Here is a 27,083-nt window from a genome sequence, read left to right as displayed (position 1 = left end):
GATCAGCTCCTAGCTCAGCTGAGATAGATGCCCAGACCGGGGTGTAAGGGGAAGAGGGCTCTGCCACGGAGTTTTGTGGGTGGAAGCCAAATGGAACTCCAGGCTCAAAGGCAGCATACAAAGTGTCTTGCTGGTTCAAGCCAAAGTTTACACTAGATTAGAATTGGGGAGCTTTTGAGAGGTTGCTGAACTTACAACTACCATTGGCTTAGCAAGCATAGCCAATTGCCAGGCATGATGGGAGTTGTAGTTTAGCAACACCGGGAGAGGCCAATTCCCCACACCTGCCCTAGACCAACATTCTGTTGGCAACAGTAGCTGGACAGATGTCTTTGGAAACTCACAAGCAAGACATGCTGGCTAATAACTATTTAAAAATAAAATAAAATTAATTGCTTACCACAGGGAAAAATGTCTCAAAGTGACTTACTTTTTTTTTTTTTAAAAAAAGCATACAATACCAAATGTAAAACACATCAAATGATTTTAAAGAATTAATATTTTTTTTAATAAAGTGCCCATCCTGCAATAACAGCACAGCTCCCATTCCACTCATCTAAATGGTGAGCCCGGGGTAAAGAAGCACATCTTCACTGTGCCTAAAGGCGCATCTGTCTAGGGAAAGCATCCCACACTTGGGGAGCCACCACTGAGAAGGCCTGATCCCATGCTGCCATCCACCGCTCAAAGGAGGCCTCAGGTGGTGAATGTGGGGCCTGTTGATGCCTGTGTGAATGAGAAGCAGAGTTACGTGCCATCTTCACGTTGATCATGGCACATTCCAGATCCCTGGATGACCCCACTCTCTTGCATTCTGATGCTCATCTTGAGACAGTGGAGGAGAATCGTTCCTCACAAGTCCCAGGGTGGCTTCTCACATGACGGAGGTGTTCCCTGTTTTGGCACAGGGTCCATTTCCAACCCTCCTTTGCCAGCAGGCAATGCAGTGGTCTTTGCAGCTGCCACGCTCCAGAAGCGTCAGGTGCACTTAAAAGTGGCCTCCCCACCCCTCAGTCGGCTGACCCATTTTCTGGCCAGCTCTTTCTGCTTCCTGTGTTCAGATAGTGCAGAAGCACAGTGGCAGCACCTTCGGCGGAGGGCTGTTTGTTCCCGACCTGTCGCCCTCGCCAGCGGAGTAATGCAACACCGAGGACTCCTTTGAGAGCCTTTGCTTTGTCTGGAGCCAGCCTGGAGGGGATCAGGTTCCACATGTCAGTGACTCTGGGCTGGCAGCCTCTTGCCCTGGAAGCAGGATCACATGTTGAACGCAGAGTCTGCTTCCAGCGGGAAGGAGCAAAACGTGGCATTTTGCGTGATTGGTGGCTTGAACAGGAGTGGTCCTTCAAGCAGCTGTTTAGGCACCTAAATGCCTGAGCTGTTGCATTTTGAACAAGCTGCAGGGATGCCCAGGACTGGCTGCTGAGGGCTGTGTGAAGATTTTGATTTCATCTAGTCCTGCCACCCTTTCTCCAAGGAGCTCAGGATTGCGCCTGCAGATCTCTTTTGCATTGGTTTTACCTCCAGAACAAGGAGATCGAGAAGCCACCTGAGGATCACAGGGCAGTTTACAGTATAAAAACACAAAACTACACACCATAATAACAAGCAAAAACCATCCCCCTCCCAGTTTATAAGGCCATAGAGTGTTGAATCAGCCCAAGGCCTGGGAGAAGAGGGAAGTTATTTCCTGGTGGCTAAAGATTTGTAATGAAGGAACCCAATTGTGTAAAACTTTGGATTTGTTTGAATTCCATTTGAACAGCACTTTTATTGAACTCCCCAGCTACTTTGCAGCTATTGTTAAAACACAAACTATCCCGATATTTCGGTAGCACATAGAACTAGCATGGCAAACTTTTCAAGTTTTGTTTATTAAATATGTCAAATAAACACAGTAAATCAAATTTAGGCAGCAGAAAGTTTTCTTCACAATTTATCCAGTCACATTTCCCCAGAAAATCCACACCACTAGTCTTAAGCAGGTGACTGCTACCTTTCCTCATCTACCCAAAGGGAGTGTTAGGAAGAGTCAATCTCTGAAGAAGGTGGGCAAGTCAGATGGCAAACTATTTGGTGTTTGCCAGGTTAGCCAGTCAGTCCCTGGGTCTGTCAGCACCTGTTGCTCTGCTGTGTTTTTCTGTTCCTTGAGCAACAAAATGTTCTCTTTCTGGAATGGGGGGAGGGGGCTTCTTGTATTTCTTTCTGTCTCTAGTGCGCATGCACACACCAGCAGGAAAGGGGAGTTCTTAATATTTTCGCAATCTCTCCTCCCCTTGCATGGTCCCCGCGGCAGTTGCGCCAAGCAGAGTGAACCATCAAACATGGTGTCAGCAGCCATCAGCCGGGGCCTCTGAAGAATCCACAAACATTTCATGCTTTTGTCTTCATGTAGGTCAATGGCACAGATGCAGATTTTGAATATGAAGAAATTACACTGGAAAGGGTAAGGAGGAGCTCCTGCAACCTTTGATTTCCCAAGGGATTTGTTTTTTCTCCCTGCTTGGGAGGGGTTGCTTCTGCTTCCCTCTCTTGGCTGCTGCGGTTGGATCTGGCTGCTGCCCTGCTCTTACGGCTTCTTAATGCCCATTTGCCAGAGGAGCTCTGATGCCTGGCGTGGTTCATGATGCCCTGGCCAAAGCAGGCAGGAGAGGCAGGCCTGCCTGGCCTCATGGCACCCATCCTGCTGCTGCCGTGGCTTTTTGGAGCTGCCGTTCCTCACACAGGTGGCTCCTGGAGTAGAGCCTGTTGGAAGGGCCACAGCTCAAATCCTTGCTCAAAGTCCAGCTGCCATTGCATTGGGGGGGGGGGTCTATAAGCCAGGTACTGATCCTTGTGGCAAATGAACGAGATGGAAAGTTCCAGCTGCAAGCTTTTCTGCCAGACAGATTCCTGGGCTATCATCAAGCATCAGGAAGGTGATGGGGGGAGAGTTCGCTAGTGCCAAGACCTTCATGTGCTGTTTCAACAATCATAATGAAATAAGTTTAAATTCATTCCTTTTACTGTTAATTTTCCTGTGGAGCTGACAGTTTTCCCTGTCAAATGGAAATGTTGGCACCATACAGCATTTCCTGCTTCCTTCCACACGCTGACAACCCCTCTTAGCTCATCCAAAAGTATACTTTGAAGTCGGTGTCCCCCTTGGTGGATCACAGGTGCTTTGGTTCTCTTCTCCCAGGGCAATTCAGGACTTGGCTTCAGCATTGCAGGAGGTACAGACAACCCCCACATTGGGGACGACTCGAGTATCTTCATTACAAAGATCATCTCGGGAGGAGCTGCTGCGCAAGATGGAAGATTGCGGTACGTCAAGTTCCTTCTGTGTTCCAGGCTTTGGCTCCATCTAATGTCCATCTTCGCAACAGTCCGGGAAAAGAGGCAGCATGGCTGCTGTTCCTGCAGAGAGCAAGCTGAGCTGGTGTGGGATTCATCCAGCCCTGATTCCTGACTCTTAGGAGGATGCTTGCAGCAGCCTGGAGCCTTCAGCATTAGCCGTCTCTCCAGGGTTGGCCATAAGGCAGAAGTGGGGAACCTGTGCCCCTCCAGGTGTTCCCATCAGCCGCAGGCAGCAGGCCCAAAGGGGCGGGGGGGGGGGGAGCTCTAGGCCAGTGGCACTGGAGGCCTTCCAAGACCAAAGGGCGCCCTTCTAGCCCAGCATCTTGTTACCAGTGGCCATCCAGGTGCCCATTATGGGCAGCCCACAAGCAAGACCTGAGTGCAGCAACAGCTCCTCTCTGCTTGTGGTTTCCAGGAACTTGTTTTTGGAAGCATTAATGCCTCTGATGGTGGAGAAAGAGGATAACCATTGATAACCCTCTCCTTCATGAATTTGTCTCTTCCTCTTTTGAAGCCATCCATGTTGGTGACCATCTTATGGCACTGAATCTTAGTTTGTGTGTGTGTGTGCTGTGTAAGAAGTACTTTCGTCTTACCTTCCATCTTCCATCATTGAGTTCCATTCAATGAGCCCATGGATTTAGCATTCTCAGAGGACAAAAGTGTGTGTGTGTGTGTGTGTGTACCTGGATGCCATTCAGGGCCACCTTTGCTCTCCACCTGCAGGGTGAACGACTGCATTTTGCGCGTCAACGAGGTGGACGTCCGTGATGTGACTCATAGCAAAGCCGTAGAAGCCTTGAAGGAGGCAGGCTCTGTAGTCCGGCTGCATGTCAAGAGAAGAAAGCAAGTAACGGAAAAAATCATGGAGATCAAGCTCGTGAAAGGCCCCAAAGGTTTGTGGCGGAAGGGAGCAAGCCATGCTTAGTTTAGGGATTGGATGGGGGTGGCTGCAGCTCCTCTTTGTGGTGGTTAACCTGCCTGCAGTTCTCAAAGGCCTGAGCAGGGGGTGGCATTTGGACTGCACACAGCAGTGCGTGGTTTTGGTTGGAAATTCCAGCCGCTCCTGTGGAAGCTGGAAGAGAGCCCATGCCTTCCTGTGGGCAGCCTTCACCCCCAAGTTATCACTGGTGGGTGAGTGTGAGCCTTCCAGCACATGGGCTGGGGGGTGGGGGGGTCCCTGCCCTTGCCTGATTCTCACCAGACCATTCCCTGCTCCAGAGTCCCCGGCTCAACAGTGGAACGGTCTCCCTCAGGAGGTTGTGGATTCTCCTTCCTTGGAGGTGTCTAAGCAGAAGTTGAATGGCCCTCTGTCACGAGTGCTTTAGCCAAGATTCCTGCATTGCAGGGGGTTGGACTAGATGACCCACGGGGTCCCTTCCAGCTCTACCATTCCTCTGGACTGTGGTCAGATACTTTGACATGCAAGCTGGTTGTAGAGTTGCAGACAGTCTGCGGAAGTTGTGCTGATGACGGTCTTTGTTCTCTTGAAGCAGGTCTTGGGTTTAGCATCGCTGGGGGTGTTGGAAACCAGCACATTCCTGGAGACAACAGCATCTATGTCACCAAGATCATTGAAGGAGGTGCAGCACACAAGGATGGCAAGCTCCAGATTGGAGACAAACTGATGGCTGTGAGTTGAAGTTGCAGTATCCCTCTGTTTTTGGCACAGCTCCACAGAGGCTGTCCTCAAAGCCAGGGGTTGCCCTCCTTTCATGCAGGACTCTTTGTTGGGAGCCAGTGAGTCATTTCTAAGCTACAAAGCAGCCTTGGGGTTCTCCCTGAGTCTCTGCAGTGTTGCCTGCTGCGTCTTGGCAGGTCAGTGGTTTATCATGGAGAAGACTGCAAAGCTCACTTGACTGCCTCCGGCTTATCAGAGCCAGATGTATCCAGTTTTCTTTGCTGGGAAACGAGCCCTGGACTCAGAACACCTTGCACAGCTAAGAAAATCCTCTAAATGGCACTGTAATATGGGAAGTCAAACATGGGAGGGCTGGACAGTCCTAAAGAGGCCACTGTCAGTCCACAGAAGAGGCTCTAATGTACAAAGACAGCAGTAGAGAACTGAAAACAAGATATGCTTGACTATAGAAAACCCCGAGGTCTGTGCCCTAGGGCTCATGTGCTGGCCCCTGCCTACTCCCGGCGCAGAAAAGGGCCTTGTGCTGCTCTCAGCCATTCCTGGGAGAATCCAGCCAGTGCCATTTAATCAGGCTGTCCAGGGCCTGGCCTGGAACTGGGCTTGTAAACAAGGGACTTTGTTTTGGATTATGATTTTGAGCATCATAACTGAGAGGAAATGTGGAAACGGAAGCAGTCTTGATAATTAAATGACAGGAGATTTAAGAGATTAGGATTACATAATATAGCAGCGTAGTTAAAGACAGCTAAGAAGACAGCTCTTGATAAGGAATAATGAGAATGAAGCCAAACCCCAAAGGAAGCCCTTAAAGCTGCCCCCATTGTAATGCCTTTATGAAAAAGTACAGTGAGAAGAAGAGCAGAGCTGCTCTGGGCTGGATCAGGCCAAAGGAGAGCCATCCGGGCCAGCATCCTGCTGTGGTCAACCAGGCAGCTTAGAAGCAGGATTCCACCCGGCGGTGGTTTCCAGCAGGCAGTGGGCAGAGAATAGAATTGGGGGCTCACGTTGAGCTCCCTGCTGGACTTTGTAGGCACATCCTGGAACAAGAAGGAACACAAGCTTTTGCCAAAAAAGTGCAAGCGGACAGTAAGATGCTTAAAAAAAAAAAGAAGAATTTAAGGAGCACATTGCTAAAAGCATTAAGACCAACAACAAGAAGTCCTTTAAAGGTGTTAGTAGCAGGATACTGTTGGGGCGGCAGTTGGACCCTCAGATTAGGATGGTTGGTATTCAATTTCTATACCACCTTTCATCTGAAGATCACAGGGCACCGTGCAATATAACAGAAAAATAGCATCATAATAACAAAGAAAAACAATACCCCACCATAGTTTAAAAGGCCATAGATTGTAGTATAATTATTAAAGTTGAGTGGCAAGCAAGTCAGAGGAGGATAAGGAGATTGTGGGGAATCTGAACGAATCTCTTGTGCCTGTCTTCACAGAAGAAGAAACAGGGCAGATCCCAGTGCCAGAACTCAGTTCCACAGGAAGGGAGTCTGAGAAACTGTGAGTGGGTAACCATTTCAGGAGGATTTTGTGAGGGGGCACCCCACAGGACCCCACCTGCACAAGGTCCTGCAAGATACATGCCCTGTCTTCCTCTGAGAGCACCTTTGGAGGAAGGGTCCCTCATCCGGCAGCCATCCAGAGTGGGGGCTTGTTGGAACAGAGGACCACCCTAGAACGCACTGCTCCTGGACGTCCCAAATTGGCATATTTTTTTTAAGACCATGTCGGTTGAGGCCAGTGAAAGCTGTTTCCAATCGGAGTGGACAGCTAAGGCCCTTCTAGACACAAGGAGGTTGAATTCTGAGCAAAGCGCAGGCTCCTTCCCTACTGTTGTACGTGTGGGATCAGAGACTTCTTAGGGGTGAGTTCATTTGGTCTCCCCCTCTCTCTCTAGGTCAACAGCGTTTGCTTAGAGGAAGTGACACATGAAGAAGCAGTGACTGCCTTAAAAAACACCTCCGACTTTGTTTACCTGAAAGTGGCAAAGCCCACCAGCATGTTCATGAACGACAGCTACGCCCCGCCAGACATCACCAACGGTGAGTTGTTCTCTGGCAACCGGCGATTACTGCACTTCGGCTCCTTCCTTTGACTGAGGCATTCATACCTTGTACGGTGTGCTTGTAAAAGGAGATTTTCAGATTCTATGCCTGCTGGTCCGTTTCCTTTTTTTCGGTTATGTGAAAGATGACGTAAGCAATCATTTTCAAGAAATAGTAACTTAATTATTACAAAATCTCAAGGTGGCCTGTATATGGGAAAATGTGTTCATCTCATTAGTTTTTAAGAGAAAACAAGGCTTCAATCTGTTGAAACAGTGGCTATGACTAACTTAGGGCTATTGTTTTCAATGGGCCTGCTCTGAGTAGGAAGGACTTAATTGGATACAACTATCTGTGCAGAGAGTTGTTTTTCTTAGGATGGGGCCAGGAGGGCTGTAGCTTTGCATGCAGGAGATCCTAGGCTCCACCCAGTGACAGCATCCCCCGCTGTCTCCTTGAAATTAAGACAGATGCGCCTGTAGGTACACACTGAGGCATGCTATAACTTAAAACTCAGCAGGCATTTACAAGGGAGCTGTGGCCCAGCTGAAGGAATGCTGGATCCTGTGCACAACTTTAGCCCATCTAAATGGCCAACCAAAGAAGCCAGCCCCCCAGCCAGCTGTTGGGGAGGTCAGTTTCCCCCCTCTCTCCCCCTGAGTGCAGGAGGCGGCTTGGCCCAGACGTTAGGAAGCAGCTTGTGGGGGAAGGAGGCACTGGCAGAGTTGGAAGCAAAAGATTTGGCTTCAGCGCAAATGGTTTGCACAGTTTTTTCTGATGTGCCAATAAGTTAAGTTCCCACATATGACACTTGCACAGAGTTCACCGTCTACATTTCTCTCCTTCCCAGCTTATTCTCAGCCTGCCGACAACCACATCAGCCCATCAACCTACTTGGGGCAGACCCTTCCGCCAGCGTCGCCAGGGAGATACTCCCCTATCCCCAAAGGGATGCTCGGAGACGATGAGATCACCAGGTAGGGAGCGGCTGGGTCCCTTGCAGAATCTCCCTCAAGGCTCCTGCACCTCCTCTTCCTCTTCTGGATCCCCACGTCCTGCCGCAGTGGGGACATAGGTTTCCAGGCAGGAGTTGATCATGCCTTCCTCTTAGCACGTATCTCCCTTTCACGTATCTCCCCTGAGTTTGTGCTTCTTCAAAGTCTATGACACCTTTGGTCAAGGCTGTTCTCCAGTTGGAGCACTCGCAGGCCAGGAGTGATTCCCAGTTGTCAGTGTTTATACTACTTTTTTTTAGATTTGCCTTGAGAGCGTCTTTAAACATCTTTTGTTGTCCACTGGTATTTCATTTTCCATTCTTAAGTGGGGAATAGAGTAGTTGCATTGCTCGTTTAAGAAGGCCTTCTTGTGAGAGCTGGACCATAAAGAAGGCTGATCGCCGAATAGAATAGAATAGAATAGAATAGAATAGATTCTTTATTGTCATTACACAAGTGCAACATTGCACAAGTGCAACGAAATTGGATGCCATCCCTTAAAAACAACAAAAGCAAAACAACAACAACAACCAAACAAACCACATTCCAGCCACACCCACACCAACACCCATCAAACTCCCAGGTCACACTATCGAGTTACAGCATTCAAAAAGGCCACAGCTCTTGGATAGAAACTGTTTTTCAGTCTATTTGTCCTTGACTTGATGTTTCTATATCTCCTGCCAGAAGGCAGTAGTGCAAACAGACTGTGTCCCGGGTGAGATGAATCCTGCAGGATGTTGTTTGCTTTCCTAAGACAACGGGAACCGTACAGTTCTTCCAAAGATGGGAGAGGATGACCAATAATCCTTTGGGCTGTGGTTATGACCTTCTGGAGCACCTTCCTCTCCCTAGCTGTACAACTGGAGAACCAAGCACAAATACAGTATGTAAGAATGCTCTCTATGGAGCCTCGGTAGAAGGACACCAGCAGTCTCTCACTCAGATTGTTCTTCTTTAAAAGTCTGAGGAAATAAATTCTCTGCTGGGCCTTCTTCACCAGAGCAGTGGTATTTGCGCTCCAAGTCATGCCCTGATCGATAGTTACTCCCAAAAACCTGAATTCCGCCACCCTCTCCACCCGTTCCCCGTTGATATACAAGGGCTGAATGTCCGCCTTTTTTTTCCTGTAATCCACCACCAATTCCTTGGTCTTAGCCGTATTAAGAGCCAGATTGTTCTCTCCACACCAAACACAGAGTCGCTCCACCTCGTCCCGATAGGCAGACTCATCCCCTCCTGAAATGAGCCCTACCACCGTAGTGTCATCAGCAAACTTGATGATTTTGTTGCTGGAATAGATGGCTGTACAGTCATACGTATAGAGAGCATAGAGCAGGGGACTCAACACACAACCCTGTGGTGAGCCGGTGTTAAGGCTAAGGGCTGTGGACATATGTGACCCTACTCTAACCCTCTGAGAACGTTCTGACAAAAAATCCAAAACCCAGAGACAGGTGGAGTTGGAGAGTCCAATCGCCTCTAGCTTGGACACCAGTCTATGGGGGAGGATAGTGTTAAAAGCAGAGCTAAAATCCACAAACAGCAGCCTCACATAACTCCCCGGCTGCTCCAGATGGGACAGAGCAGCATGGAGAGTGGTGGTGATAGCGTCTTCTGTGGATCTATTTGCCCTGTATGCAAACTGGTAGTTGTCAAAAGTTGATGGAAGACAGGAAATAATGTGACGGCGCACCAGTTTCTCAAAACACTTCATGATGATTGGAGTCAGTGCAACTGGTCTGTAGTCATTCAAACTACTGATTGTGGATTTTTTAGGCAGAGGGACAATAGTTGACGACTTCAGGCAGGGTGGGACAATAGACTGGTGTAAGGACTTATTGAAGATCTTAGTAAAGACCCTCGCCAGCTGATCCGCACAGCCCTTCAACACCTTTCCAGTGATGCCATCAGGTCCAGCCGCCTTCCTCGGATTCGCCATCCTCAATACCTGTCTCACCTCATGTTCCTCTACCGTGAATGAGGGGCCCCTATGGGCTGGTGGCTGTAATACCGGCGTCTCAGGTGGCTCCTTCTCGAAGCGAGCAAAGAAGAGGTTAAGCTCCTCCGCCAGCAAAGGGTCACCGTCGACAGCACCAAGGTTAGGTTTGTAGTTGGTAATATGCTGAATCCCCTGCCACATCTGTCTTGTGTTGTTGCTCCTTAAATTATCCTCAATCCTCAGCCTATAATCCAATTTTGCCCGTCGAATACCCCTCTTCAAGTTTGCTCTTGCCACACTGTAAAGCTGCACCTCGCCTGACCTGAAAGCCCTGTTCCTTTCCCGCAACAGGCACTGGACCTCTCTATTCATCCAGGGTTTCTGATTGGGGTAAAACCGGATGGATTTATTTACTGTGACAGTGTCTGTGCAGTGATTGATATAGCACAGAACTGCCGCCGTGTGCTCCTCCAGGTCTGAACGATCGAAAATATCCCAATTGGTTCTCTCAAAACAGTCCTGCAGCTGGTGAATAGCACCTTCAGGCCAGATTTTAACAGATTTTAATATTGTGGGAGCCCGTTTCCTGAGTGGGATATATGCTGGTACCAGGAACAGAGACATATGGTCGGACTGGCCCAAGTGTGGCAGCTGTAAAGCCCTATAGCCGTGATTTACATTCGAATAAACTTTATCCAGTGTCTTGTCCCCTCTTGTGGGACATTTCACATGCTGATAGAGCGTTGGGAGCACTGTTTTAAGTTCAACATGGTTGAAGTCTCCCGCAATGATGTGCACAGCTTCAGGATACTTGTCTTGCTGGCTGCTGATAAGGCTCTGCAGGCATCCCAAAGCCAAGTTGGCATTGGCATCTGGTGGCACGTACACACCAGTTAACATAACAGCTGTGAACTCCCTAGGGAGATAGGCTGGTCTACATTTAACAGCCACATATTCCAAATCCGGTGAACAGTGACTGCCCACAGTCTTCGAATTATTGGACCAGCATTTGTTCACATATACACACAGCCCCCCTCCTTTGGTTTTTCCGAAGTCCATGCCTCGGTCATGACGATGTACCGCACAGCCTTCCAACTGAATAGCTGTGTCTGGTATGGACGGTTGAAGCCATGTCTCAATGACAAATAAAACGCAGCAATCTTTTACAAGGCTGTTCTTTGCTGCCTGCAGCCTCAATTCATCCATCTTGTTGGCAAGAGATCTCACATTAGCAAGAAATATGCTAGGGAGCGGTGGTTTAGATGGACTCCTCTGCAATCTTACCAGGACGCCAGCCCGACAACCCCGCCTTTGCCTCCTGTCTCTACGCCGCCTTCGCCTCCTCCCTGGAGGCATAGTAATCCATGGAGAGCCCGGTGGCCTGGCTACTCCCACAGGAACGTTATCTGGGCGAAAATAATCAGCTCTTACAGCTTGTTCACACTGTAACCCGACCTTCAGAAGTTCCTGCCTGCTGTAAATCTTTCTTGCCCGGCCAGACATACTCAGACCAAGTAAAAATAATAAAAACAAAACAAAACGCTGAGGGAGAGCACTAAGCCGCAGCGTCTATGCGCGCCGCCATCTTGTATATCTTGTATCCGGTTACTGGCTATTGGATTCCCATTAAACCACTCCTTTCCTTATCTGCTTGTTCAAGGCTGAATTAATTTTTGGTCCTCTTCACAATCAGGAAGGTGCAAATCCCGTGTAGACAAATGGCATCCCAAAGCCAGCGCCCTACAGCAGCTGAACTGCCAGTTGGACTTTAACTGCCAGTTGGACTTTACCTGGCTACTCCCACAGGAACGTTATCTGGGCGAAAATAATCAGCTCTTACAGCTTGTTCACACTGTAACCCGACCTTCAGAAGTTCCTGCCTGCTGTAAATCTTTCTTGCCCGGCCAGACATACTCAGACCAAGTAAAAATAATAAAAACAAAACAAAACGCTAAGGGAGAGCACTAAGCCGCAGCGTCTATGCGCGCCGCCATCTTGAAGAATTGATGCTTTTGAATTATGGTGCTGGAGAAGACTCTTGAGAGTCCCATGGACTGCAAGAAGATCAAACGCATCCATTCTTAAGGAAATCAGCCCTGAGTGCTCACTGGAAGGACAGATCGTGAAGCTGAGGCTCCAGTACTTTGGCCACCTCATGAGAAGAGAAGACTCCCTGGAAAAGACCCTGATGCTGGGAAAGATGGAGGGCACAAGGAGAAGGGGGCGACAGAGGATGAGATGGTTGGATAGTGTTTTCGAGGTTACCAGCATGAGATTGACCAAACTGCGGGAGGTAGTGGAAGACAGAGGTGCCTGGCGTGCTCTGGTCCATGGGGTCACGAAGAGTCGGACACGACTAAACGACTAAACAACAACAACAACAAGAGTAGTTGCTTTGGAAGATGATAATCAGGCATTCGAACAACATACCTAGTTGTTCTATCCCACAGAGCCATAGGTGGGCTCACAGGGATCCAGAAACTCAGATTCCCAAAGAAGGCTTCCCACGCTACCAGGTTGATTGGTGGTTTATTACAGATCAGGGCCTTCTTGGGAGTGGCGCCCGCCCTGTGGAACACCCTCCCACCAGATGTCAAAGGAAAAAACAACTACCAGACTTTTAGGAGACATCTGAAGGCAGCCCTGTTTAGGGAAGCTTTTAATATCTGAAGGACTATTGTATTTTAATATTTTATTGGAAGCTGCCCAGAGTGGCTGGGGAAACCCAGCCAGATGGGTGGGGTATAAATTATTAATTATTATTATTATTATTTAAAGGAAAAAACAAAATCACCACGAAAGGTCTGAAGGCTCCCTCCTTGCCCCTGTTTCCAGCACTCTGTGGGGCAGACTCCCCAGCAAGAAGGTGGCTTATCTGCCCCCAGGCACTGGAGCAAATGTACTTGATACAGTAGAGCAGCTCACAGGTGGCCATGATCTCCACCCCAGCCAAGGTTCCCCACAGCTGGCTGATATTGCTCTAATTAGGCCTGGAGCCTAGTATCCCATTCCCATGGATGACAACAACTCCCTTCCTTGAGCTGGTCAATTAACCTGCTTCTCAAGTGTGTTGCATGAAAGCTTAGTGTTACAGCTGCCACCAATTGTGAGTTTATCTTGAGTATTCAGCCGGTGCTAGCAGAGCTCCTGGAACAACTCACCGAGGGTTCAACACAACCAGTCCAATGAAGTTGATGCTGAGGAATCATTGCTTTGACACGGGTGATCTTTGCTCCTTCCACTACACTGACATTAGTTCACCTGTCTTCCCAAGTGATATGTAACATTTTTCAGAGACACCACTGATCGAATCTTTTGAGGAGTTGAAGATGGTGTTTATAAGTGGTCCATGTTTCACAAGCATGTAGTAAAGTTGGTAGTAGAATAGCTTTGTAAACGAGCATTTAGGTTTCCCTGCCAATGTCCTTGTTCTCAAACACTCTGTGCTTCAATTAGGAGAAAGCCGCACTTGCAGAGCTCAGGCGATGCTGGATTTCGGCACCAGTGTGTAGAAATATAACTGCCCAGGCAGGAGAAGAAACGTTACAGCATTAAGTTGGATTTGTGGCACTGTGGAAGGGTTGATTTGTGCTTGTTGGCGTTTCACTTTGGTTTTTGGGATATTGAGCGGCAGGCCATCCTAAATGTATTCACAGAAGCTTACAGGAAACTTGGCTTATCGCTCAGTATACCAAAAACCAAAGTGCACATACACTATGTTGTCATCAGCATATTGAAGCTCTATGGTGGAAGTTGTGGGAACCCTATGCTAGCTATTTGCAGTTTAGTAGCTTCAGAGAGCTTGCTGGGGAGACCATGCATTAAGTACTTTTTGAGTCCCTTTTTAAACAAGGTTTTAATAACAAAAACAAAAACTCCTTTTACACTAAAGATAACAGCAAACATGACCCAACCACCAACCCATCCCCCAGGGTAATGGGAGAGCTAGGTGCTGCTCCTTATATACTCTACCCAATTGCTGACACAGCTTGATTAACACAACTCAGCAGCACCTGCTATGTTTCACCGCTGCAAGACTGGGTCTCGTTATTTGCCCTGGCAATTAAAGACATACACAACTTGTGAAACAATAACGAGCCTTCACAGTTTAAAGAGACCATTCAACACCCTCCTCTTTGCTTACCAGGCAGAACCGCTCAGGGACCTGGTCCACCTGGTGGAGGCGGATCAGCTTCAGAGGAGTGGGCAAGACACAGGCAGGTGGGAGAAGGAAGGGGAACTGTATTCCTCATAGGCCCTGTCTGGCCAAGACAGCCTTGGCTTCTGACTCTGACCAGCCTAGCAGTTTCATGCCTGGCAGTTTCTTTATTCTTTTCTTTATTATGTTTTTATATATGTTGGAAGCCACCCAGAGTGGCTGAGGCAACCCAGTCTGATGGACGGGGTACAAATAAAACAACAATTACTACTACTACTATTATTACCATTGTTGTTGTCGTTAACTAACTGAAATCTAATTGAAAAAGGTGTTTTGAGTTCTAGCCCTAATATTGGCAGGCTAATGGCGGGAATTCTCTCCATCTTTCAGGGAGCCACGGAAGCTGGTGCTCCATCGAGGATCCACAGGGCTTGGCTTCAACATAGTGGGAGGAGAAGACGGCGAAGGCATCTTTGTCTCCTTCATCCTTGCAGGGGGGCCTGCAGATCTAAGTGGCGAGCTCAGGAAAGGAGACCGTATAATTTCAGTAAGATGACTGAAAGGGGAAGAGCAGGACTCTCCCTTTTTCTGACTCTGCTTGTTTTTTGACCCTTGAGGAAGGTGGGCAGCATGTAGCCAGCCCATGTGGGGCACTGAGTGTGGGGCAGTGTGCTTCTTGGAACCACCAGGGGGACAGTTCTGGGTCTCACCAGCATCTCAGTCCACAGGTTGTCCCTTGGAAGGTCTTGCTTTATTTATTTATTTATTTATTTATTCATTGCATTGTATCCAGTCTTTTCTCCAAGGAGCTCAAGGTGGCATACATGGTTCTCCCCCTCCTCATTTATTCCCCACAACAACCCTGGGAGGTAGGTTAGCCTGAGAGGCAGTGATGGGCCAGAGGTCACCCAACGAGCTTCATGGCCAGGTGGGGATTTGAGCCTGGTCTCCCAAGTCCTAGAATCCAGCGCTCTACAATCTACACCACACTGCCTTTTTATTACTTGTGTATTTATCTGTGATAGTTATAAACCACCCACCAACCAAGTTCTCTGTGCAGTTTACATAATTTTGAGGGTCTAGGATAGGTCAGCAGAAGGTGCCGGAGTCTGCAGCATCCTGCCCCTGCTCAAAGATCCCAGCCTTCACGTTCTGCGCAATGTCCCTCCTTGCTTTCCTAAATATTCTGTGTTTACATTTGTTTTGCAGGTAAATGGTGTAGACCTCAAAGCTGCAACTCACGAAGAAGCAGCTGCTGCCTTGAAAAACGCCGGCCAAGCTGTCACCATAGTGGCTCAATACCGTCCAGAAGGCAAGTGAATTACTGAGTTAATCCACCTGTCCTGCAGGGGAAAGCTGCGTTGATTAAGGCGTGGGGGAGGGGGAGGGTGTTAGGGTACTGGCCACAGCAGGCAGAAAGAACATCTCTGAACGTGAGCAGAATGTGCCCACATGAAGCCCCCAGTTGGTTGGTTTCCCACCATGGGTTAGTGTTTCAGAGAAGGACACGGCAACCCCCTCCCCACACGTGCTGGAACAATGCCAGTTGCTCAGGGCAGGTGAGGTCGACATTGCAAGTAGCCAAGGGATGTGTCCTGCTCCTGGAATCTGTAGTGGAATCCTGTTCCTGTGCCAATGACTAACCTAAAGGGTTTCGCCAGCCTAACTTCCCCCCTGCAACTGTTGGCTACTCATGTATACTCCTCCTCATGTATGCTCCCTTTCTTCCATTTCTTATACATGCCCTTCTAAACTCTCAGCTCATCCGTAAGCTCCTTGTGCAGCCACATTGGTTTCCTTAGATGCCCCCCACTTTTCTTTCTTGTTGGTATTGTCTGCATTTGGGCCTTCAATATTTCTCCTTTTAGAAACTCGCATCCTTCTTGGACTCCCTTCTCTCTAAGTATTTCTGACCCTGGGAATCTCACCCAGTAGCTTCTTCAGCTTTTTGAAATTGGCCTTCTTAAAGTCCAGAGTGTGTGTCTGACTACAGTACACTCAGTTTTCCCTTACCTCTATCCTGAAACGCAGGAGAACATGATCACTTTCTCCCAAGTTTCCAAGTACTTCCACTTTGTTGATCAGTTCCTCCCTATTGGTGAGGACCAAGGTAGATAATCCTCTTGTTGCTTCTTCCACCTTCTGGGAAATAAAATTGTCAGTGAGGCAACAGAGGAATTTGTCATTCTTGGCAGAGTCGTGAGTCCCAACAGTTATTGGGGAAGTTGAAGTCCCCCATGATTACCAAACATGATTACCAAACTCTTACCATAGTAAGAGATATACTAATCTGCTCTAATAAGGCACCATCCAAGTCTTCAGTCTGGCTTGGCGGTCTATAGCAGACACCGACAGTAAGGTCACTGCTTCTCCTACAATTTTTACCCATATACTCTCAATCTGTTTTTCATGCTCCAGGTCATGGATTTCTTCAAACGTATGCATCCTTTATATATAATGCTGCTACTCCTCCCTTCCTGTTCGGTCTTCCTTTTGAACAGGTTATACCCCTCAATTCCTACATTCTAGTCATGAGTCTCATCCCACCAGGTTTCAGTAATGCCTACCAGGTCATAGTTGCCATCCTGTACTAAAAGCTCCCATTCATCTTGCTTGTTTCCCATATTCTGTGCATTTGTGTAGAGACAACTGAAACCACGAGACATTCCCTGCAGCTGTTTCCTTCCTGCCCTTTAGCAGGTTTCTAGAGCACCACCTCAGTCTCCTGTGCACCAGTGAAGCTCTTATCCCCAGTGTCAGGTGTCCTTTTGACGTTTGTCTTGTGTTTTCTCCCTCCCCCTCAAGATCTGGTTTAAAGACAGACATAGCGCAGGTGTTGCAGGTCACTGCAGCAGCTCCCTCACCCTCCATCTCTCTTGGTCCTATGCACACCGAGAGACAGCGCTCTGGGTCTCCCCCTTGAACTCTCCCATTAAACACCCTTGCAAACGTCCCTGTTGGCAAGCTCCCAGCATCTGCACTGAGTTCAGGTTGCCTGCTGCTAGCTGCTCCCTCAGGCTGGCTTCCTCTCAGCTGTCACTCCTCCCCACCTGATCTTGTGCTCCAGCAGAGCAATCAGCCACACCCTCAGGCTCCCAAAGACACAGGCTTCACTCTCTTCAGTCTCCTCCAGCAATCCTTCCCCCTGTTTGCAAGGCCAGTTTGCAGGCTCTGGTCATGAGCTCCCAGAATCTGCACTGAGCTACGTTTGAAGAGGGACAGAAAGACCTTTGCTCCCAACATCTTCTCTTCCGGGGCAGAGAGTTGGCTGTTCAAAACAAGATGGGACAATATTCCAAGAATATCTCAAAAAGTACTGTGATAATGCAAATCTCCTGACAGATTTAGATTGAATCTTGAATTACAAGGAAACCATAAAAGTAAAAATTACTCTTGATAAGTAACGGAAAAAATAAGAAAGTTCATATAGATAAATAAGGTGTAAGAGGTACAGTGCGGTGAATCGGAAGTTAAAGTACAGTGGTGCCTCGGGTTACAGATGCTTCGGGTTACAGACTCCACTAACCCAGAAATAGTACCTCGGGTTAAGAACTTTGCTTCAGGATGAGAACAGAAATTGGGCAGCGCCTCTCTTCTATTAGATTCACTGCTCTCCTCCCCGCCTTGGGGAATGCTTTCTCCCTCTGAGAAACTGGAAACTTCTAACTCTTCCCTGACATATACCCTGCCTTTTCCCCTGACGGGCTCAAGGCAGCTTACAGATAAAATAGGAGCGGCTAAAAACACATAGAGAGAATGAAGCTATCATTGGAAAACAAACATAGAATTAAAACTATCTATTGATATAAATACAAAAGGTCTATTAAGAACATACTGATAATTACAGTGAAAACAGCACAGCACCAGCTCTCCGATCACCATCGTCTGCTCTGGTTATCTGTGCCAGTTGGAGGTGGGAAGCTTTAGTTCCCAGGTAAAATTCAACTTTCTGTGCGCTAAGTTAAGTTACTTCTAGTGTTGCTTTCAAATAGCACTTCAGGCAGGAGCCTGAGAAATAGGCTTGTGCCATAGAAAGGAGGGTCTGAGCCAGCCAGGTTCCCCCCACTGGCTGGTCTCCAAAGCTCCGCCCTGCAGGAGGCTGCCAAGCCCCTGGCCCCTTGGTCTGGCGCTGCTGGGAGTCCAGCCGCTGTCAGCAGAGCAGGTGGCGCTGCTGGCGAAGGAAGGAGCTGCTTGTCGCCATGCGCCCACGTTGGATGTGTGCCATTTCCATAATGGCCGTGGAGTGACAGGCAGGCGGCTGGGTGAGTTGGGCATGGAAGCCCCTCCCGGCACCAGGCTGCCTTTTCCCCAGAGGTGCTTTGTGTTTCTTCATCCAAGCCTACGACCTTCACTGCTGATTTTTCCTCCTGGCCGTGGTATGAAAGAGACCACTGTGTCCTTTCAAGAGATGTCCAGTTTCTCTTTGATGGGATCATGATCTGGACTCTGCAGCCAATTGTGTGGAGGGTGGGGGAGGAAGTCAAGATTGCCAAGGCTGCCATTGGCACAACCCTCTCTGCACCTTCCGGAGCAGGTGATGGTCCTGATGGGCTCCCCTTCCCTTGCTCTGCATGTGCTCCCAGCGTGGACTGGCTTTAATCCGAGTCACGTGGGCAGCAGGCAGAGACGGCGGAGGTGCGGCTTCTGCTCAGGAGGACTGAGAAGCAGAGCTGCCGTGAGTTCTGCTGCTTCCTGGCTGCTTTAGTGAAAGGTGCTTGGCTTGCTTTGGCTGGACCCGTCAGCTGGAGAGAGGCATGTGAGTAGAGAGCGCCATGAGATCAGACGAGCAAACGCAGCTCTGCCAGGGTTAGCAGGGGCCCCTGGTCGGGGCTTTGTCTTGCTGGAGAAGGCAATCCAGTTAGTGCAGATTAGAGTGGGAGGAAGGAGGGAGATGCAGCCGGCATCTGGCAGGTGGCAACCAAGTCGTTGCAAAAAATCTCCGCCAGAATTGCCCCTGCAAGGGCCCTTTGCCGGCTCTTTGCTCTGGCTGGCTGGCCAGGAAGTGTCCACAGAGCCCCTGGTGCTACGCTGTGCAAAGGATTCTCCTTGCTTAGAAGCAGCCATGGTGCTTCTGGTGTTGTCTTGTTGCCACAGACAGTGGTCTGGTGGTTGGTATCCAGAGAGGGGAATAGCAACAACAAACAGCTTTCTCAAGCTGCGTTAGGCTACTGAAATGAATAAAGCCAACCCAGAACGGACTGTGGTGATGAGCTCAATTCAGTCCTATGCTCAAAATGCCCTTTTGTGCTCTAGTTGTCCTGCCTTGTGCAGATGGGTCTTCTGGCAAAGGGCAGAGTAGATCCAGCAAGCCTGAAGTCTGCCCATTCTGGGCAGTGCTGGGTCCTGTCTTGGAATTCCATATTGTAATTCTGCATGGCTCTGGGGACTTGGGTGTGTGCTTATTTTTACTTTTGTTGTTGTTGTTTAGTCGTTTAGTTGTGTCCGACTCTTCGTGACCCCATGGACCAGAGCACACCAGGCACTCCTGTCTTCCACTGCCTCCCGTAGTTTGGTCAAGCTCATGCTGGTAGCTTTGAGAACACTGTCCAACCATCTTGTCCTCTGTTGTCCCCTTCTCCTTGTGCCTTCCATCTTTCCCAACATCAGGGTCTTTTCCAGGGAGTTTTCTCTTCTCATGAGGTGGCCAAAGTCTTGGAGCCTCAGCTTCAGGATCTGTCCTTCCTGTGAGCACTCAGGGCTGATTTCCTTAAGAATGAATAGGTTGGATCTTGCAGTCCATGGGACTCTCAAGAGTCTCCTCCAGCACCAGAATTCAAAAGCATCCATTCTTCGGCGATCAGCCTTCTTTATGGTCCAGCGCTCACTTCCATACATCACTACTGGGAAAACCATGGCTTTTACTATACGGACCTTTGTTGGCAAGGTGATGTCTCTACTTTTTAGGATGATATTTTTAATATTTTGTTTTATATATACTGTGGGTTTAAACCATTTTGTTTTGAGCCACTTCAATTGAAATGTGGTGTGCACATTTTCAGAGAGTTAAAATTCTGGTTTTATGCCAGGGAGAGAAAGAGTGCCGGAGAGACTTCACCGTTTGTCACAAAATCTAGACTGTGGAAAACACAGCAGAACTTGAAGCCTTTGGAGGGAGCACACTTAGCAGCAGCAGCAGCAGCAGCAGCAGCAGTAGCTGTTGTTGTAGGGTTCCAAGATGCTGACTTATTTTGAGCTAGCAGCATTCTCCTTTTTCATTTCTGTTTGTCAGAATACAGCCGTTTTGAAGCTAAAATACACGACTTGCGAGAGCAGATGATGAGCAGCAGCATCAGTTCCGGGTCGGGGTCCCTGCGGACAAGCCAGAAACGGTCTCTCTATGTCAGGTAAGTTGCCTTCTGAGCCAGTTGGTGGGACTTGCCCAGGAGCTGCTCTTTGGTGACTGGGCTTGTTCCTCAGAGGACGCGGAGACTGTGGCGGCTGCACAGGATGCAGCTTTGCTGGGCGCTTTCTTTGTGGTTGGCTCAGTCACCTTGGAGCAATCAAATGGTCTTGGGAAAATTGGCTTTCTTGCTTGAATGCAATTTTCAAGTTCGAGGAAGTTGCCAAGGTTTGCTGGCATGCACCTAGAAGGGCAGCAGGGGTCTCCCAGAATTCTGGTTCTGCAGGCATGTGTTGCACTGTGACCTCCCCAAGGGGCAGAATTGCTGACCAGGGTTGCACCTTTGTCTGTCACCCAGTATGGCAAGCTGGCTTATGGAGAGCTAGCAGTGGCCAAAGGGATTCCATGATGGACGGAGGTGGAGGAGGGTGAGTTGACCGACTGGAGGGCTTGCTGGCTAGTTGCCTTGCAGCTTAGCGGTTCCGAGGCAGAGCGCTTGCTGAGGAGGGGCCCTGGCAGGCAGCCTGTGCCTCCATTGCTGAAGTCGGGAGGCTTGTCAAAAGGGCAGCTGACTGCAAGAGGGTGAGGGGGCGTTCTGCCTTTCTCTTGAGGAGAAGGAGAGGCGGTGGTTGGCGGCTGATGTTGTTGAACAGTCAGAGTAGCTGCAGATGCGGGAGGCCACCTGCCTGCCAGAAACCTCTGTAAGCTCAACTGCCCCATTCTCTCATTGCCTGGTACATAAAGAGGGGACTTGGGTGTCGGAACACGCCTGGGGGGCACACACAGCCCATGGACCAAGACAAACCTCTCCAGGCATCTTCCTGATGAAGCGCAGCTCGGGACATCCATAAATTTTCAGCCCCGGTGTGCACCAGCGACACATATCCGAAGATCAGCAGAGTAGAGCAGAAACGATGTGGAGCTTAGGTGTGGCATTCTAAGTAATTTATTAAGCAATATATACAGGACAAAGCAATCATGGCGTCCTCACACATCTTCTCCAAGAGAGAGAGAGAGAGAGAGAGAAAGTAAGTAAGTAAGTACAAAAGTACACTTTCCAAGCCTGGAAAATAAACACCGACATGTGATGTAACAATCACATACCCAGCAACGGGAGAATGCAAATGCTGACATCCGGGACACCAGAAGAGGCTGCTGAATCTGGCCATCTAGTCCAGCACCCTCTTCTCAGAGTGGCTGAATGGTGGCCTTGACTGCTGGCTCCCTTGTTTGGTCTGCTGGGTCTTGAGTGTCCTTCCCTCCATGGGTGACGGGGTGAAAGTCTCCAGGCAAGGACAGGAGGCTCGTCAAATCTTTGTGGACAAGCCTATTTGTCCTGCTGGTGCTGGTAGGGTGCAAATTAAGCCCTGTGCTTCATCAGACTGAGCTTCTGATCAGCAAGAGGAGGACTAGACCATGTTAATTCATAATGACGCCTTGACAAATTTCTCTGAAACTCCTTGGGCTTTTGAATAAATGGTTTCTTCTCTCTTGGGTTTTCCATCTTTGCAGCTGTCAATAGACTTAAAAGTAGCAATGGCAAACCACAACAAGGTCTCATGACTGAGGTGGAATAGCCAGATTTGTCCTTTGCAGCAATAACAAAGGGTCCTGAGCAAATGTATCATGGCCTAAGCTGCCACAGACTAGAGTTCTGTCTGGTCCATGAGCACTGATGCTGCAGTGAGTGTGTTGGTCTAGGAGGAGCCACGAGGCTCATTAAACACTTGAGTGCATTAGGAGGAGAATTGTAAGTTATTTCCTGGGCGACTCATGGACCCGACAGAGCAGAGAGAGAGCCAGGAGCACAAGGGGGCTCAGCACTAGAGACCTTGTGCCCGGGGAGAGGGAGCTGCTTGCTCACACACAGCCGGCATCAAGGCAGAGCTGCTGGAGGAGAAGGACTGGGCTCCTCTTCTGCCACCGCCCAGTTTGACTGCAAGGCAGTTCCAAGGGAGGCAAGTGATGACAGCTTGCCAGTGGGGCCTTTGTTTTCTTACTCCTCAAATGCGCTCCCCTTGTGCCTCCAGAGCCCTCTTTGACTACGACAAGACAAAAGACAGTGGCCTCCCAAGCCAGGGACTGAATTTCCGATTTGGCGACATCCTCCATGTCATCAACGCTTCTGATGATGAGTGGTGGCAGGCACGGCCGGTGATGCCAGATGGCGAGAGGGACGAGGTTGGCGTCATCCCCAGCAAGCGCAGGTAGCCCTCTCTTTCCTGCTGGGGTTTTCCTCTCTTCCTGGGCCACAACCTTCAACAAGAGGGAGTGTTGAGAAGACCACCTGTGCCCCAAGACCCTCCCCCTTCCTGCCCACAGTCTCATAGAGCCTTGCTAGATGTCGAAGGCGGTGCCTGGCAGTATCTTTTGTACCTCCATGAATCAGAAGGAAGGGGTTGTGGTCAGCGGGCCTTTTGAGCACGGCAACTTCTCTGTCGTGAATCTTGGAAGACAGCACACCTCCCTGGGCAACATGTTGCCTCTGCCCCCCCCCCCCCCCCCGTAAGGAGTCCTGTGACACCACCACACTCCTCTTCCTCCTCTGGGGAGTAGCAGGAATTGTTCTTCACTGCAACTCCCATAGCTACCTTGTCAGGCCCCTATAATCAAACAGTTCTACCTACAGTTGTCAAATATGACATAAGATGTCAAGAAACCATTTCCTGTGATTCTGGCCTTGAAGACTCTTAATTTTTGTCCTATGCATCCAAACCAAATTCCCTATTGCAGACATGTTTAAGTGTTTTAAAATGCTTCCCAGGTGTAGCACAGAGGTGCGCCCCCTCCCAGCTCCACATTCTGGCGGCTGCATAATTCGGCAGTTGGGCTTGTGCCCCTGATATCTTGCAGTGTTCCTGCCAGCAAGAGGGCATGTTTGGTTTGCTCCAGGGACCACCACGGTAACTCACATGGGCCTCCAGCAGCCAAAATACTCACTCTAGGCTAGCGTGCATTAGGGCCAAGTGGGTCTTAGCCTTTAACATGCAGGTTTAAAACAAAACAAAACCGGTATTTTCCTCCCCTCTCACAGTCCTGAGCAAAGCCTCTCCTCTAAAGCTGCAGTGTGCGCTGGGAAGAAACCTCCACCGCCCCCTGGCAGGAAGAGCAGAGGTCACCCGGAGCACCGCTGCTTGGCTGGAACTGGCCGTGTTCCTTGACTCCAGCAGCCAGCCTATACTGGTCTGGTGTCTGAGGCTGCCACTCTTGGCGCTTGCCACCAAGGCCTCCCTGATGAGACTTGGAGAAGACAACAAAGGTTGCAGGAATGATTCCCTGCTGCAGCCACCTTTTGCAGGTGGCTTGGCCCCTCCAGCAGCCATTCAGTTCTGCTATCCAAAGAAGGCCATCGACTCCAGGCCCCTTTGCCCGGACACTCAGGCTAAAGCCGGCCAACGCCTCCTGTGGCCTCCCTCCAAGGCCCACGTGTTTTCCAGACTGCCCCCCCACCAGCTTCTGCCATGGGGCGCAGCAGGATTTAGCGCAGAGCGCAGGTGCTGCAGAGGCACTAATCTTTTTGTGCTTTTCTGGCAGGGTTGAGAAGAAGGAACGAGCTCGTTTAAAGACAGTGAAATTCAACTCTAAAGCAAGAGGTGACAAAGGGGTGAGTTTGGACTCTTTACGCTGTTGCTACTGTAAACTCTGTCATAATGAAAGCCTTGCATGCTCACTTCACCTACAGGCTGGGGGGGGGGGGGACTGGCCAGGAAAGCGATTCAGCGCCCTGTGAGTCTGGCATCTCCTAGGTGGAGACAGGACTAGAGAAATCCAGGGTAGAGCAGGAGAGGCCTCTCGGGGACAAGGGAACCACTAGGACCTGCTTCTGAAGGCGGGGGTGTTGCCTTTGGCCCCCGCTTGCAGGCCTCCTGTCAGGGTACAGGACTGGCGCTACTGGGGAACAAGAGAATAAGGGACTTGGTCAGGATTCCTGGTCTGTTCCTCTCTGGAAAATCCTCCTTTAAAAACAGCTTTAGAATCAGGACAGTCTGGTCACCCAGGGGCCACCCAAGAAAACTCAGGTCAAAAGACTTTTGGAGTGAAAGTGCCTGAGATGGATGGATGGATGGATGGATGGATGGATGGATGGTCCATGGAATGTTGTGCCCTTGGCTGTTTTGTTTCCTTTGTGGGACCACCGGGCTTCTGTCCCTTGAAGGGGTATCGTGAGGAAAGGTGAGGGCTGTGGCTTCCTGGCTCCCTCCTTGACGCCCTGGGTGCCCAGAGACAGCCTTGAAGGTACGTAACCACAGGCTTGTGGGCAGCTGGGAGGCAGCAGGGAAGGGGAGAGCAGAGTCAGGAGAGGGTGGAGCAGGCCAGCCGACCAGAGAGGAAGAGCAGCTGAGGGGAGGAGACTCGGTGGACCATCAGCCATGTTTATCTTTTCACAAAGTTGTGTGAAATACCATAATCTTAAGGATAGAACAGATTGTTACAGTAGACTCCAAATTAACACACCAGCAACATTATTTAAAAAAAATATTTCCGTCACTTGTGCTAACAGACATCTGTTACAGACGCCCCCATGAAATGTATGCACTGAACACTTTGTGTGAAAAGGAACCATTGGTGGGTTTAAGCAGACTGGTGCTGGAACGGGGCTGGTCCCAGGCTGGGCTGTGTGTGCAGGAGGGCAGGGAAGCTGCAGGATGTGGGGCTGGAGCCGAGGGGCCTCCCTGGTCTCCTTTCCAGAGCTACATTTCAGCCCTTGTGCCTGGGGAAGCCTCAGGCCCTGGGCGGGGCGGGGCGGGGGTGCCCTAACCCTATGGCAAGAAAGAGCAGGACCCATTTAGTCACCTGGTGCAGCCAAATACCTTTTTGTGGAAATGGGCCTTTGGGGCAGCTCACAGAGTTTGGGTGTTGCATTTGTTTCCGTGCAGCCTGCACACACAGCCCTGGTCCCGTGCCGTTTTGAAAACTGGTTGTGTTGGAGTCACAGCCTTGTATGTTGACTGTTGCCAAGTTTGCACACGGCTCCCATGTCCTAACCCTGCACCAGACCCATGCATGAGCCCCTGAGTGGAAACCAAACTACGCTTGCCATTGAGAGAGAACTGCCCGTCTTGTCTGTCTTCCCTCCTCTTAACATGGCCCTCTCGTCCTGCCAGTTCTCTTTCTCTCTCTCTCTCCTCCCCTTTCCTCCTCTTTCTTGGTACCTTCCTGGGAACTCTGTGCATGCTTGCTGTTGGCAGGGGCTGCTTTGCCTCGGGAATGGGGCAGCCTGGTCTTAATTCTAGCACCTAACATGGCAAAGCAGAAGGAGGCAAAATTGATGGTGTTGAAAACTGAAGCTGCTGTGCTTGTCCCCCCCCCCCATCTCTTCTTCTTTCAAACAGTCCTGCCAAGGACCACCCCCCACCCACCCCCCTTTTATGCCAGGCGTCAGCCACTGACCTGCTTGTCCTTTTGCCTGGGCAAAATCAGCTTACGCCGCGTTGAGCACCCAGCGTAAGAGGAGAATGTCGGGTGGCCTGTGGGTTTTTTTCTGCTTCCTTTTCTAACCCATTTGTACTAATGATGCAATTCTGCAAAGAGGCTGTGAGAGCTTAACAAAGTTAATACACTCTTAGTACTAAAAACAAGACTCTCCTGCCTGTAAGAGCCTTAAAAACACATGGCTGATATTTTCTGCAAATCAAAACATAATTACTTCTAACCATGTTTTGTTTTTTTGCTATTGGAGCCGACTTCTAGCCACTCAGCATGCAGTAGGTGAGGCTCTTGCTCTCCAGACTCTGCACAACAGGAAATGGCTGTTCTCTGGGAGACAGGAGAGCTCCAGTGCGTCCCTCTTAGCCAGAAGGAGCCTTGCAGCACCGTGATCTCCCAGAGGTAGAGGCTTGGGCAGCTCCTCCCAGGGAGGTGAATTTGCGTGGGGAGCTGCGCCCTGGGCCTTCCGGTCCAAACGGTTTAAAAACAGAGCAGGCAAAGGCGGACGCTGTTCATGGTGTGCTCTGCTTGACTAAACTGAGCTCCTGCATCAGTTTGCTGGCATTGCAGGGGGTTGGACTAGATGACCCTCGGGGTCCCTTCCAACTTGACAGTTCCATGATTCTCTCGGTGTTGGGGAGAGGGCTTGGCTAGCTTTGAGGCTGAGCAGCTTCTTTCCAAGGGGGGCTCCAGTGGAAGAACCCCGAGTTTCTGCTGTGGCTCTTCTGCCCTGCCCATTCCTCTGCTGCCACCAGGGACAGGCAGCAGGAAGAGGAGATCAGATGCAGCCAGGCAGGTCCCACGGCATTTGGGTCTGTTGGACTTCAGTGGCAGCTAAGAGACCATGCTGGCTTGAGCTGCCAGCGGTTGGGATCCAGATGGCCGGGCTGCTTCTGACATCCTCTTTGTGCTGTAGCCCCTGAGGGTCCCTGGTCCCTCTGGATATTCATGCAGGTGGCTGAGGGGGGGGTCTCAGTGACCCCTTGTGGTGCTTGGATTATGAGCCACTCCAGGCACTGCTCTCCGGCTCAGATACCACGACTCAGGCTGCTTTGTGCCTCTGGCTGTGGCTTCATCTGACCTTGAAAATGCCCAGGAATCCTTCCTGAGAAGATGAAGGGGCTACATTGACTCCCTTTTATTTGTCTCCGTTGCATAGACTGCCTTTCAGCCAGAGTTTCAGAGAGTA

At 49.8% G+C, this 27,083-nt stretch overlaps 1 protein-coding gene across 20 annotated transcripts in view; it reads left to right on the top strand.

Annotated features, from left to right (window-relative positions):
• The window catches only part of DLG1 (discs large MAGUK scaffold protein 1), an 81,421-nt gene that overhangs the window by 42,864 nt on the left and 11,474 nt on the right, over positions 1–27,083 (top strand). For 11 of the 20 annotated variants that reach the window (XM_028731979.2, XM_028731978.2, XM_028731977.2 and 8 more), the window contains 11 exons: positions 2,393–2,443; positions 3,179–3,303; positions 4,063–4,232; positions 4,833–4,969; positions 6,884–7,028; positions 7,882–8,008; positions 14,518–14,674; positions 15,337–15,439; positions 20,357–20,471; positions 22,498–22,674; positions 24,002–24,071. In XM_028731979.2, coding sequence (XP_028587812.2) covers positions 2,393–2,443; positions 3,179–3,303; positions 4,063–4,232; positions 4,833–4,969; positions 6,884–7,028; positions 7,882–8,008; positions 14,518–14,674; positions 15,337–15,439; positions 20,357–20,471; positions 22,498–22,674; positions 24,002–24,071 — 1,377 coding nt within the window. Of the gene's footprint in view, positions 1–2,392; positions 2,444–3,178; positions 3,304–4,062; positions 4,233–4,829; positions 4,970–6,883; positions 7,029–7,881; positions 8,009–14,517; positions 14,675–15,336; positions 15,440–20,356; positions 20,472–22,497; positions 22,675–24,001; positions 24,072–27,083 lie in introns of all 20 variants that reach the window. The other 9 variants (XM_028731982.2, XM_028731976.2, XM_028731969.2 and 6 more) reach the window with 1 other exon arrangement.

This window comes from Podarcis muralis, chromosome 6, assembly GCF_964188315.1.
Source record: "Podarcis muralis chromosome 6, rPodMur119.hap1.1, whole genome shotgun sequence".
Classification (NCBI taxonomy): Eukaryota; Metazoa; Chordata; class Lepidosauria; order Squamata; family Lacertidae; genus Podarcis; species Podarcis muralis.
The sequence above is the reverse complement of the archived record's forward strand: the minus strand, read 5'-3'. Positions and strand labels throughout refer to the sequence as shown.